Raw genomic sequence first — 15,297 nt, 5'->3', positions numbered from 1 at the left:
CCAGGTGGAGCGGAGACAACCCAAGAACAGAGAGTGGAGGTTGATGTAGCGAGGCAGTCGGCGACGAAGCAGCTGCACGTAGCGGCGCTGGACGAGCTTGTGAGCGTGAACTCCTTCTTCACGGCGGCAGTCTTCATCGGCATCTCCTTCAACGCCACGCAGCAGACAAGCCTGGTGAGCACGTGCCAGGCGGGGGCGGACGTGCCCAAGAACCTGGTGGTGCACGAGGTGACCGCCTTCAGCTGCTATCTCTTCTCCACCCTGGTTGCCCAAGGCCTCAAGCTGCAGATGACCCTCTCCAGCCTAGGCATAAGGCCGCAGCTGCACCACCATGGCCACGACGAGATGCAAGAGAAGCATCTTCATCACGTTAGCCCCCGCCTCCTCCAATTCGGCATGATTGTGTCCGCCCTCGGCTCCATCGTGGGCTCCATTTTCCTCATGCTCTCCATAGTGAGCGTCATCCAGATCAGGCTGGGCCTCATCAGCTGCAACAGCGTGTGGGCGAAACGGGCTGTCATTCCTCTTCTAACCCTCGTCCCTGCGGGTTTGCTGTCCTTCATAAGCCCTCTTTTCTATGCAGTGATAAATTACAAGTGAACTATTGTACAAGCTCGCGAGCCTTCCATGAAGGCGTGCCTGGGTGAGAGAGAGAGAGAGAGAGAGCCTGAGTGGGGGGCGCCCGGCGCTGAAGATTTTGGGAGCGGCCGTCCTCAAGTAAAATCACATTTTTCGATGCAATAATACTATGTGGCTTGTGTTGATTGGTATTCTCTCAGTGAATGTGGCTTGTGTTGATTGGTATTCTCTTAGTGAAGGCCTCTTTGACTCCAATAGTGTCCGAAAAAACCGGGGTGTAGTGTAATTGGACCAACAAATTTTGAAAAACATAACCTTCAAAATTAGTTTTTTTTCGCGTGCATCGACTGTTCTCTTGGTATTCTCTTCGTGAAGGCCTCTTTTGACTCCAATAGTGTCCTGAAAAAACGGGGTGTAGTGTCATTGGACCAACAATTTTTGAAAAATATAACCTTCAAAAAAATTTGAGGTTCAAGTTTTAGAAATTGCTATTTTTCACCAGTTTTTATGTTAGTACCTACAACTTTCCTAAAATTTTAACCTTTCGAATGTCTCTCCAGATCACCGTCTAAGCTCCCATTAGGGAGTGCAAGAGTAAAAGGCACTTGCCCCATCAACTGTAATCACGATGTGTACAATATTTAGTAATTTGAAATTATTCTTTGTCTCTTCCTCAAGTGCTTGATCTTTCTCTCCTTAAAGGTCCTTCTATTTGTGTTAAGATGCAAGTTATATGATTTCTTACATATTTAATATATAATAATTTTAGTTCCTACACACACACACACAATGTTACAAACTGTAGATATTATTGATGGTATTGGTTTGTAATAGTGGTGGTAAAGAAGATTCCACTAATAATAAATATAGAGCATTGCATTTGTTGATAGTTGTGTCACACACACATACCCACGCACTCGTACACACATGCACATATGGGCACACATCTATGTCTGTACACATTTATGTACGTATATATGTATATACACACATATATGTATTTGCATATTTATTTATGCAAGTATGTATGTGCATGTGTATGTATATCCTATGCATGTATGCATGAATTTATGTGTATATACATGTGTATATGATTTTCTATTAAAGGGGTGTGTATGCATGCATTTATGTGTTTATACATATGTGTGTATGTTTTTCTATTAAAGGGGTGTGTATGCATGAATTTATGTGTGTATGCTTTTTTATTAAAGGGGTTTATGTGTGAGTGAGTGCATGTATGCATGCATGAGTTTATGTGTGCCTTGGGAGATTCACCTAAAAATATGTGAGTATAGCACGTGAGTTCATCGGAAGGGGTTTTTTGAATTCAAAATTTTAAGATAAATTTATAAAAATACATTTACAGAAGGGGTTTTTTTTAAACCAATTTTGAAAAAAACATACAAGTCCATAAGAAAAGGGGTCATTTTATTCATGAAAAATTTACACATAAGGGCTTTTCTAAATATCCCTTGAACGCACGTGATCTATAGGGTTTCTTAGTAGTACATCCTCAATATGTGTATGTTTTTTTATTAAAGGGGTATGTGTGAGTGTGTATGTGTGTATACATCAATATAAAATAAATAATCAACTTATATATAATACACACAAATTAAGTTACTTTACTACATCCATTATTATCTATCCATTAAAGGGGTGTGTGTGTATATGTCTATACATCAATATAAAATAAATAATCAACTTATATATAATACACACAAATTAAGTTACTCTACATCCATTATTATCTATATGAATTATTTATTTGGCTTCATTATATATAATCTAGTATGATATAACTAAAGTGTTACGAAGCTAATATAGTGTGTGTGTGTGTGTGTGAATACATTAATATAAAATAAATAATCAACTTATACATAATACACACAAATTAAATTACTTTATTATATCTATATCTATATGAATTATATATTTGGTTTCATTATATACAAGTAAGTATGATAAAATTCAACTACTATGAAGCTAATAATGTGTGTGTGTGTGTTTCTTAATTATACATAGGTGTTACAAGATAATTTGTAATATTTATCTATTTATTCTCTTAGTATTTGGTTCATGTTTGATATGATAAGTGAAATCTTCTAGACTTAACATACACTACTATTATGCATGCTTAGGAATACTCGCATTAAGTTTTCTAAGATCTATCATAGAGATACCAGATTGCACAATATCAGGATACATAATTAGATCACTTTGACCACCTTAATCCACCTTTAGAATTGGGTTTGAGAAAATTTGTATTTTTTTGTGTATCCACAAAAAACTAGAACCATAACAAGTAACCTTGATAGGACTCAAGAAGCTATTCTTAATGTCTTTAGCAAACACCCATATTTTCGAAGCCCACCACTCTCTAAAACTTACATTTTATTTTTACCTTATTTATTTTATTTTTTCCCTTCTTCCAAGTAAGGGAAGAAAGGACAACATTTGGTATAATTTCAGTAAGGGAAGAACCATTTTTTCCCTTCCAAGTCGTAAAATCCTATATTTGAATTAAAAACTAATTAATCCTAATACCAAGCCTACATTTGCTAGGCTTGGTGGAGTACAAGCCTCGATGAGCCTAGTAGGGTTGGACCACATGTGCCACATGGCACCCCCATGTCTGCCATGTGGCACTCCATGTGTCTAGCCACCTCAACATTGTGGAGCCTAAGAAATGCCCATTGGTTACATCTTTATGCCACCTCCACATGCCATGTGGAAAATGTTGCCACATCATAATGTTACATCATTATTGATGACATTGCATGCCACCTCCTTCATGGCCACTGTTAGAATCATGGTGGCTTGAATGGAATGGTTAGGGACACGGATTAAGCATGATGACCTCTTTAACAAAATTGGCCTTAGCTAAGGCCTCTACTTCTGTCTTCTCTACTTCTTCTTCACCTAAATCTGGTTCTTTTGCAAGAAAAGCCTTTTGAGCTTTGTTTCTAAATAAACAATCTTTCTCCTTATGATTGTGTTTACCACCTAAGTTACATGAATGGATTGAAAGATGATTAAGAAATAATTTTCTCCCTCATGTGTATGTCCTTTTCTCTATGCATGCATAGAGGGAGCTCTATCCATAAGATAGAGACCTCTTTGCATGCATAGAGCTCATAGGGAACCCTGCCTCTGCATGCAAATAGAGCACTACATGCATAGAGCTCATAGAGGGCTCTCATGCATGTGATAAAAAAGGTAGCTCTAAGAGGCTATGGTATTAAAGAAAAGAGCATTGGGTTATGGAGAGGGAGAATGGAGACTACGCAAGATAGATGGAAAACCTACAAATTTATCAAAGAAACATGAGTTATGTGAAAAAAGTAATGCATAAGAGAGCTTATAATAGTTCATGCATAACTCATGGGAGGTTATGCACATCGAGAGCTCTCTTTATGCATAGCTTATGCATAACTCATGAGAGGTTATGCATAAGAGAGCTTATGAGAGCTCATTCATGAGAGGGTATGGACATAGAGATCTCTCTTTATGCATAGCTCATGCATAACTCATGAGAGGTTTTGCATGTAGTGAGCTCTCTTTACGCAGACTAACTCATGAGAGCTCATGTATAGCTATCATTATGCATGTAGGAGAGCTCATAAGAGCTCTCCTTTATGCATAGCTCATGCATAAAAGAGCTCTCTTTATACTCTATTCATGTCCAACCAAAGTAATAGAGCATTATACTCTATGCATAGAGTACAAAACAGAGTGCTCATGTAAAAAGCATTGGGCAAACATGTGTGCATACCTATATAGAACAAAAAAAACATAAAACCATAAAATAAAAGAATCAGAGCTTACCTCAAATGCTAGCTATAAAGAGCATGTCCTAAATATTAAAACAAAACCAAACACACAAAAGAGAAATTAAATCAATAGAGAGAGGGATTGGAGAGGAGAAAGAACATAGACTTGATTGAAAAACATAGAATGGATGAGACACATATCTTGTGATTGAGAGCATTTGTGGTGGAAGAGAAGAGCACTATGCTTGTGGTTCAAGAGCACTATGCTTGTGGAAGGGGGGCAAGAAAGGAAGAAGATGAATGAGATAAAGGAAGAGGGAAAGTTAGGTAGGTCATGTAACGAGGGTACTATAACATGCAATAGCCCGAGTAGGAGAGAGAGTTAAATTTTTCCTAGTCAATGATGCAACTATCCACACATAGCTATTTGCATGGCTATAAAACATAGCTATATGTGTTGCACAATCATGTTGGTAACCGCATGTATAGCCATGAAATAGCCACGTCATGGTCCGTTCCATTGATATCAGTACTTGCACCAGCACTCTCACTACTTGCATACCATGGTCAATTCCATCGATATCACTACTTGCACCACCACTCTCTCACTACTTTGTCTCATTATTTTACAGCTACCTTTTGTGATTATGGCCTTCATTATCTTGTATTGTAATGCATGCATTCCATAACAATTATTTTCACATGTAATAACTTCTTTATCATTCAACTTCTCATATTAAGATATAAGAACTTTCAAGATATTAAAGCTTCCTTAATTGCATTTTTAGCCCTATTAAAGCTCGTCATTCATCATAAAAGCTTTAATGACCTCATAAGATTCCCTAGTAAGCTTTAATGACCTCATATGAGTTCATACATACTCATATGAGTTCATACATACTCCTCTAAGTATAAGCGGGACCAAGGACCAGCAAGGTCCCCCACCACCACCCCTAAGCCCCCAAGCACATGTCACAACACCAACTTGTAAGGTGGAAGACAAAAGCCTAATTAAGTACACATGTGGTCACAGCGGTGATGTGGTTGTCTCGCCAAGCTATCATCATGAATGAGAAAGTGATGTTATGCTCTTGTTGTTTGTGCTCAAAAAGGTAAGGTAACTCTCAAATCCCTTGAATCCCATACTTCACTTACACATATGTAGTGTAGAAATCCCCTACCAACTATATACATCTGGGAATGGTCTTTAATAAAAAAAATTAAAAAACTATTTGACTTTTTAATAGCAAGTTATTAGACTAATCTTATAACATTGTTGCTCATTTTACTAATGTAACTAATCTTATAACATTGTTGCTCATTACTAATGTAACTAATCCCATCATTTGTCATTAACATGACCTTCTTTTTGGTTATTTGTTACTCATTATTAACTTTTCTTACTAAACCATTACCATCTTTTTTCACCCTTTTTCCAAAAAAGATTCTGTTACCTTCTCAACGTTCAAACTATTTTATATTTTCTTACAAAAATGATTTGACCATTATATTCCATCATATAGCTTCTCATCCACTTGTGTACATGCTTTTCTACTTGCGTCTCTATCAAAATAAGAAAACATATAATTTGCCATGTTTGCAGAAATGTTTGTGTATCAATTTACAATACTTGTACTTCTTTTCAAAACATTTTTCTAGTAAAGTTGGTGGAGGAGTTTGACTAACTCAAATTTTAACACTTGCACTCTAAAATATGTTAAGGTAGGTGATGTAATATTGAGGCATATGTTCTTCCCCTTTATAGGGCATGAGGTGAATATATAACTAAGTCTTGGTTTTTCACAACAATGAAGAAGTTGCATGAAGAACATGGGGTTTAGTATACAATGTTTTTAAAAACTTGTCTCTTTTGTTTGCTCCCTTTTATTTGCGTTGCATGAAGAACATGGGGTTTAGTATACAATGTTTTTAAAAACTTGTCTCTTTTGTTTGCTCCCTTTTATTTGCGTTGAATTCTCTAAATTTTAAAAGTTGCTTTATGCATGTTTATGGTCTTTATCTTTACAATCTTTTATTGCTCCTAGTAAGCCATGTGTATAATATATGGCTGGTCTTATCTAGAGTATATGGATCCTAGCCAACTTTTTTCCAAAGTGCATGTGCCATTTTACTTTGAATCTTGAACATGGACGACATTGAGTTGCATTCTTTACTTCATATTTGACAAAAAGGAACAACTAGCTTACAACTTGCCAATGCACAGGTTTCAACCCTTTTCTCGAGATTCTCATTGGATTTATGAGCTTAAAAATGAATATAAGAAGTCATTTTGATAGTCAAAAGGAATGGCTTTAGGACAAACAACTCAAATGTCTAGATATGCACTTTAGAATGAACAGTAAAGCAGCTTTATATCAAAACTAGAAATAAAGGAGGGGAAAGGGTGTCATGAGTCTAGACACCTTGATAATGAGCATCTTTAATATCAATCCTCACATTTTCTAGCAGCCAACTGGTGCAGTGAAAGTTAATAATCAAGGGTTTTGGGGGGGTTAATAATCAAGGGATCCACTAATGTTTTTTTTTAATTTTTGCATTTTTTGGTTTTTAAAAATTCGAGATTTGATGTCGCTGTGCTTTGATTAGCATTCTGAGTAAGCATTGATTGCATATCTTTATCTTCTTTTTCGAAATGATGACTATTAAAAATGAGTGCATTGCAACTTGTTGAAATTTTTTAATTGTTAAGGCCCACCTCCTCTCACAAGAGGTCATTCAACTACTAGAGGCCCCACTTCATGTAAGTATAGCCACTTTGCATCTACCCATGATAAAACACATGATTTGGTTGGGCAAGATCCTCCAAATAAGATTGCCCAAGTTATGTGATCTAAGAAAAATTGGCAGTAATGGAGTCTCCTATAATACAACACATGATTTGGTTGGGCAAGATCCTCGAAATAAGATTGGCCAAGTTATGTGACGTAAGAAAAATTGACAATAATGGAGTCCCACATGATTTGGTTGGGCAGGATCCTCCAAATAAGATTGGCCCAGTTATGTGATGTAAGAAAATTGCTATTAAAATGGAGTCCCCTATAATAGCTTATAAAGGCATGAAAATTGCTATTAATGGAGTCCCCCAGTTATGTGATGTAAGAAAATTGCTATTAATGGAGTCCCCTATAATTGCTATTAATGGAGTCCCCTATAATAGCTTATAAAGGCATGAAAGTCATAGTAAAAAATTACTCTGTGGTCACAAAGAAGAATAGCATGACATGCCATGAAAAACTCTCCATGAGCATGCTTACCAATGCTACAAGAAGGCTCCACTCATAAATATGTCAGCATAGCACGTGGGTCCAATAGAAGGGATTTTTAAAATCCCCTTTTTACACATTTTTTACATACAAAAGGGTACCATTTAAAGGGGTATTCAGAGGTTGAATAGAAAAAGGGTGTGTTTTATTCATGAAAAATTCACAGATAAGGGATTTTTAAAGTAGGCCTTGAATGCACGTGATATAAAGGGTTTACATATAGTGAACCCCCCGAGCAAGAAGGCAAGGTGGATAATTAGATATTTGACAAAAGAAATCCACAAGAAGGCAAGGTGGATAATTGGATACAATATTTGATCAAAGAGCCCCGAGAGACCACTGCCATAGCAACTATAATAAATTTAACTATGTTAAAAACAAGATCTTATTACATAACCAACTACCCTAGCATTGCACCAATACAAAAACCCATATAAACACATGCGAAACTTTCAAAGAGATAAATTTGAGATGCCTAAAACTTAAGAAAATTGCTCCTCCAGATTGCGAAGTTCATATCTCAAAAAGGAAGAAGAAAAAAGGATGCCACATATCCACCTCTTAAGAAGAAGAAAAGATAAAGGTGATACACTAATGCGTAAGGCCTAAAATGAACATTAGGTCCTCACTAGCCAACCACAACCCTCCACACCAAAGGCTTATCAATAAGAAATCTTCGAGGCATTAACTCCACATGAAGCATTTTCCTTAGATCAAGAGCATTATGTTTCCATTCAACCAAATTCGAGTTAAGAAATAACTTGTGAAGACTCCTTAAGAGCAAGGAGCCTAATTTTTCATTTTGGATATACAAACATCTTTTAAGGCTAAACTTGCACCTCCCATCTCCCAACTAAGCCTCCTATATGACAAATTATTGAACTTCATACCATTACTTTCCTATCTTTCTTAAGGTGAGTATAAGAGCCAAGGGGCTTATAAGTGAAGTGTATGCAGAGGACTATATGATTGTGATCACGCTAGCTTGATCTCTTTTTGCAAAATTTAAAAATATCTTTCAACGTAATATCTTGCCAACACAATGACTTTCTTGCCAAAGACTTCAAAGAACTTCAGCTACACACCAATGAGCTCCACAAGAAGAAGCATAAGAAGAAGATAAAGCAATTAAAGACCACCTTGAAGCCTCATAGCTCACTAAAATGTAGAAAGCGGGTGCATTCAAGAAAAGGGATTTTATTTTATTATGGAGTTATAGAAAATATACATATTTAAAAGAATAAGCATAAGAAGAAGATAAAGTAATTAAAGACCACCTTAGAGCCTTATAGGTCACTAAAATGTAAATAGCATGTGAATTCATGTGCATTAAACAAAAGGGATTTTATTTTATTGTAGAGTTTTAGAAAATATACATATATAAAGGGTTTTAAATCCAAAAAATTGAATGTTTTATAGATAAGGATTTTTTCATCTCAAAATTTACAAAAGGGGTGTATATAAACTATAAAAATCCATGGGTTAAGGTGTTTTCACTTACTTCTTAAATGCATGTACTATATGTATATTTTAAATAGGATCCATCTCAAGCTGCAAACATGCTAATAGGTCACTTGTCGAAGCCCTCTAAGAAAGAAAATTTGGCAACCATGCGTTGATAGGGACTCAACATAGAGAAACACCACTCCTCAAATTATAGAGCTAGCCAAATAGATCAATACCCCTTAGATTTAATATGTCCACCCATCAGATTATAGAGCTAGACAAGTAGGTAAATAGCCCTTAAGATAATATTAGGGAGTTTGGGAAATTCCCAATTCCCACTTTGTAAAGATTCACAAATGGGGAGATTTTGTTTGAAACCCCCTCATGTGACATATATCATTGGAAAACTCTTGATGTTTAGGTCCTAAATATTGATAGCCATTTTTTCGGCTATCCACATTACCATAAGGAGCTACCTCGGCCAAGGAAAATCACATAAACTCTTTGTCATAAATACCTTTTCACTCTGTAAATAGGCATGTGTGCGTTAGGGACTTTACCCATATCTTCTATATATTTTTTTTATTATATAAAAAAAATTCGCTAGCTACTCATCAAAAATAAATAAAATTATTACGGCCCATTTTGTGTAAATATTTCATTTCATATAAGGGCCTAAATATGGGGGTCTCTATTTTCTCAAATATGTAAATACTTCATTAGGTGTGTGTATTACAAAACCTAAGTATATTTTATTTATTATTATTATTATTATTATTTCTTCATAATACTTTTGGACCATCATTGTACATATGCTTCAACTTCACCATACATAAGTAAATCCTATGCCCTCACATTTCTATCCACACCATGTAGAAAGCCTACTACCCAAATCACTTTTTTCCTTAGACTATTTCATCTTTTATTCTCTCATCTACCCTAAAATAATGAGGGTCTCCCTCCCTTTTGACTTCCATAGTTTAGTATTTTTGTATATATTTTTTACTATTAAATATTTTATATATTTTTATTAAATACTTTTTCATATATCAATTATTTTTGTATATTTTATTCACAATTAGATCTCTTTATTTATTTTCCCATCATAATAACCATATTGTCATATATGTTGACTAGTTAAATACTAGCTTGTTTTTTCTTATTATGTAAATCCTTTATAAAATAGAAAAAATCTCCTCCATGCAAGTGTCCACATACACTTGAGTCTCTAAGGTCAGGGTATGATGTATTGGGGGGCTCACTCTTGGAGCTATCAAGAAATTCCACCAATGGGGACCCACACAAAGATTTTAAAAATTCAGAAAATATATGATTCTGCTGAATTTTTTGCGCCCGCCTCCACTCCGAATTTGGACTGGTCATCAAGAGACAAAAGTTAGCTCGGGAGCTCAGGAATATGCTCAATGTTTTTGAGAATTTTTGGAGCTAATGGCGGTGAGATATGAATTTTTTATTGGACCCCAGTCTGCCCACTTTTTGGCAAGATACACCTAGTCTCTTCTCACCTCCCTTACACATTCATCACCTACATACTTACTCATTCCTTTCTCACTCCATCAAACCTGCAAACTTCATGTCCTCTCTCACCCTCTCCACCTTTGCCCTCTCCTTCCATCTCCATTTGCTCTCATATCTACTCTACACCCATACCTCATCTCCATTTCTCTCCCTACTACTCCCATATTACTAAATTATTTTCCCAATCTCAAAAAATACATAAAAATTCAGCATGAATGTATCATATTAACCTCTGCAAATATGGGGTTTTCATCTACAAAAACCCCCATGTTCTTCACCTCAATCAACTTTTGTGGCGGCAAATGCAAGAAGGAGACCCGCGGTTAACTTAAAGATCTACACATGGGAGAATCCAAGCTTCTTCGAGCCTTCAACCACACAAAGGATCTTTCCAAATCTTTACTCCTCTCACTCATTTTGTACATTGTATTACTAACCTTTTATAGTGATTACTAACTACTAACCACTAACATTTGTAAATAAGCACCCACTCTACTACTTTTGGAGTAGGCATTACTACAAGTTATTTGCTCAAACCTCTACATCACACTCTCCTCTCATCTTCAATAATTCTCTCACCTTGAGCCCATATCCATGTGACTCAAGGGATAAGAAGAGGCCCACTCTCATTTCAAAATAAAAAATCCATAATCTATGACTTTCATAATAAGATTGATTAGGCTTAATCCTAATTGAGGCTTCTCAAACCTATAAATAGAGCCGCCTCCATTCCTTGTAAGAGGGAGATTACACACATTGTACACCACTCCTAACTCTAGTGTGTAAGGAGATAGTGAAGCTTGAAGCTTGAAGCTAGTTATGTCATTGTGAGGGCTTGAGTGATGCCATACTCCCTATCATAATTGTATCTTGCCTTTGTGCATCAATAAGATTAGTAGTTTGGGTGCAATTGTGTACAAATCTTGGACTCCTACATCTCCAAAGTTGATTTAGCAAAGCGGTCCGATGTTTGATTTAAGGTAAATTCAATCCTTGTATTTTGTGCCGTGGTTTTATGCTTGGAGGCTTGAGGGCTTGTTTTTGGCTTGTTTCCTTTCAATTCATGGTAAGAGGGTTGTATGGTGAGAGGGCTCCCGTAACCTTAAGACCAAGTGCATTAGCAACAACAAAATCAAGCTTATATTGTCTCTCTAAGTTCTTCTCCAAGTTTGGTGTGCATCTATTTGTGTTATGCTAGTCTCCTCCACACATAATACCATATGTTATGAGTGTTTGTTGAGAGTGTGTGTGTCTTTTGATTGATGTATATGGTTAGCATGTATTGATTGGCTCCAAGGAAAGATCTTTGGTGTCCTAGTTCACACACATAACTAGGTGGTGCCCCTTTTCTTGTTGGGTGTGTGGTTTTGGGGTTCTTATGTTTGTGTTGCGTTGTGCCCCAAGCCCATTGAGCAACACGGGAGCCTTGAGGAGTGCTTAGAGGCCGCTCTTCTTGTTGCCCGCCCCGGACTGCCTGAATTTTGGTGCCCCCACTGAGGGTTCGAGCAGTTTTGAATGGGTATTTAAGGTACATCAATCTCTCTAACACATAAATTTCCTTGTTTGCTTGTTGGGTATTATATTTTAAGAAGGAAAGTGGTACTTTTGTGTGATCTTTCATGAACAACCCACCTCCTCCTAATCCTCTTGGGATTCAATTCAACCAGTTTCATTGGGTGCACTCCATTAGAGTGAATGTTTGCATTGATAGAAAGATTTTCTACCAACAACGCATGGTTCTTCTTTTTGGTCCAGAAAGACTAAGTGAGATTTTAGCATCACCTAATCCTGTCATACTTCCCATTGTAGATTACACCATTTCCTTTGATGTGCATATTTTCATCTTGTTTTAGCTTAGTTTTATGAATCAAGAAGACTTATACCGTAGGCCAATCTCTTATGCTAGGCAAGAAATACACATAGTTGTTGGTAGTAAGTTACAATTCCAGCGTGTCATTCGTCGTATGTTTGGACCTAGGCAAGTAGTAGCCATTAATGCCTCAGTTAATCCATTTATTTTGCCTTTGATTCGTTATGACATAAGCTTTGACGTCTACATTTTCATTCTACTTTGAAAAAGAAAAAAAAAAAGAAAAAAAGGAGTGAGAGAGAAAGAGAGTGAAGGAAGACCTTTGTGCAATCATATTTGTGCTTCCTTCTTCTCAAGCATGGATACCACTAGGCAAATGAGTGGCTATCCCTTATTCTTTGGAGAGCCCGGCGAGGATGCCGAGTTATTCTTATCAAACTTTAGAATGACACTCCACATAAAGAGAGTGGTAGGAGACCAAGAATGCTTAGACATGTTTGAGTTGGTCCTACGAAGAGATGTTTCCACTTGGTTTCAATCTCTACCTGCACCCACACGAGTCGATTACAAGGGGGTCATGCAACTTTTTAGAGACAATTACTTCACTCCTTTGAACACACAAAAGCTATGGCAAGAAATAGTTGCTCATAAGCAAAAGGATCTAGAGGACTACTTGAGTTATAAGCAAGAATTCTTACGTCTTTGGACTCTTTGGTTGCGTAGTCTTCCTAACCCTGGAGATGGTGCTGAATTCTTGAAGAAGGAGAGATTTATTGCAGGGATGTACCCATCACTAAAACTGCAAGTAGAGTCAGGAGAGCCCACAACATTTGATGCTGCTGAGGCTAGGGCTACCAAGAAACTCCGAAAGATGAGGTGTATGCTTGGGGGGGGGCTTTATCTTTGATGACTCAAAGCCTAGGGAAGAGGTACAGTCTTGCACTCGTAGAGAATTACCTGAGGTCACAATCGAGGTGATAGAAAAGTTAAATGAGTCTTTAAATAACTTGTCTATCCACTTTGCACAAGCTATGGAACAGAAGGGCCAAGCTAAAAGGGTTGAAGAACGAGAGCAACGACCTAGGCGACTCTTGCAATGTTGGAATTGCGGAGAGTCAGGGCATGGGATGTATAATTGTCCTTGGCCTCGTGGGGAGCCAGGGAAGCCTAACATGAATTATCCAGTGATGAATGTAGGTGAAGGCACTATTCAACAACAACCGATGATTTTGCAGAGGCCCAATGCAACAAGACCACCTCCACGAGGAGTGGAAGGAATGCCACCCTTGCCGGACCCAAATGTACATGTGGTAGAGGTAACAAAGGCCAAGGAGGTAGACATTGAAGCAAATGGTGTCAAACGAGGGCGTGGAAAAGAGAAGGAAAAGGAGGGTGTGGCATCACAAAGTGACCATGGACGAGGAAATAAAGTGAAGGAAAACAAGGAAGTCAAGAGGAGACGACGTCGTATAAACCTCCAAGATTTCCCCCTTGGACATGGTATGGCTCCATACAACCTTTTGGAAGACATGAGAGGTAAGGGTCCTGATATCTCGTGGCCTCAATTTTTAGCCTTATGTCCACAAGTTAGGAGGGAATTAACAAAGGCCGTGAGCACTAGGAGAAAAATAAAAGAGAATGTGCCTGTTGTAAAAATTTCACAAGCTGAGATGGATGAGGACATTACACCTATATTAGATTGCTACATCAAGGGAAGGCTAGTTAAGAAGGGTCTAGTAGATGGGGGTGCACAAATTTGCATCATGACAGAGGACCTTATGCAAAAACTAGGCATGCATATTCATGAAACACCTGAAATTAAGGTGAAAATGGCAAACAATAGCAAAGCAAAGTGTCTTGGGATTTGTAAGAATGTTTCTGTGGAAGTTTTTGGCATTAAGAAGGTTGTTGATTTTTATGTTATGTCTACCAAGGGAAGTGGTTATCCATTTATCCTAGGTAGACCATGGCTAATGAGAATGCAAGCTTTGCAGGATTGGGAAAATGGAAAGTTAATTTGCAGGAATGAAAATCGTAAGAAGATTATCTTTGACATGAAGGAGCAACGACAAGAGGAGATAAATGAAGAATCTTCTCAAGACGAAACAGAGGAGGATTGGACCGATGACGCCTCAGAGGAAGAAAGCAGCAGTAGCACTATGGACGAGGAGTCTTCCATTGAAGTCATGGGGGTAAGATTCAGAGCAAAAGACAAAGAGACACCCTATCAAGGTTTGGAGGAGGTAGGCTCTCAAGAAGACCAAATTGTGCATGATGAAGAAATGTTTGATGCTATGCTCTCAAAAACGCTTACATCGGAGGAAGGAGAGGAGTTTAAATGTGTACTAAAGAAATTTCCTAGGTTTTTTGCTAAAGATTACACAGATGTGCGTGGCGTAGAGGCCATTCAACACAAGATCGAGCTAAAGCCAGAAGCCAAACCTAAGGCACAAAAGCTACGAAGACTAGGAGTCATCAAAGAGCAAGCACTACTCAAAGAGGTGAGGAAGCTTCTCGCAGCGAGATTCATATATCCTGTAGAAAATTCAGAGTGGGTCTCTCCCGTCATGGTCACCCCCAAGAAGAACGGCAAATGGAGGGTGTGTGTGGACTATCGTCCACTCAACAAGGCGACAAAAAGGGACCACTTTCCTCTTCCATTTCAAGATGAGATCCTAAATGAGGTAGCAGGTCATGAGAAGTATACAATATGTGATGGCTACTCGGGTTACTTTCAAATTGGGATTGCATTGGAGGATCAATTGAAAACAACCTTCATCACTCCTTGGGGTCGTTATGCTTTCAGAGTCATGCCGTTTGGTTTAACCAATGCTCCAGCGACATTTCAACGTTTCATGAACATGGT

The 15,297-nt window shown here is 37.6% G+C and overlaps 1 protein-coding gene across 2 annotated transcripts in view; it reads left to right on the top strand.

The window, feature by feature from the left end:
- Positions 1–944, top strand: part of LOC147605996 (uncharacterized) — a 1,738-nt gene extending 794 nt beyond the window's left edge. Inside the window, exons 2-3 of one of the 2 annotated variants that reach the window (XR_015265053.1) lie at positions 1–784; positions 819–944. The exon at positions 1–784 is cut by the window's left edge and continues 22 nt beyond it. Coding sequence is in view for 1 of the 2 variants with exons in the window: in XM_086792573.1 (XP_086648699.1) it covers positions 1–600 (600 nt within the window). In the remaining variant the exon portion in view is untranslated. The other variant, XM_086792573.1, reaches the window with a different exon arrangement.
- The last annotated feature ends 14,353 nt before the right edge of the window (positions 945–15,297 follow it).

Source organism: Cibotium barometz, chromosome 58 (genome assembly GCF_041138505.1).
Source record: "Cibotium barometz isolate CiBa-2024 chromosome 58, ASM4113850v1, whole genome shotgun sequence".
NCBI classification, from domain to species: Eukaryota; Viridiplantae; Streptophyta; class Polypodiopsida; order Cyatheales; family Cibotiaceae; genus Cibotium; species Cibotium barometz.
This window is presented reverse-complemented; position numbering and strand designations above follow the sequence as displayed.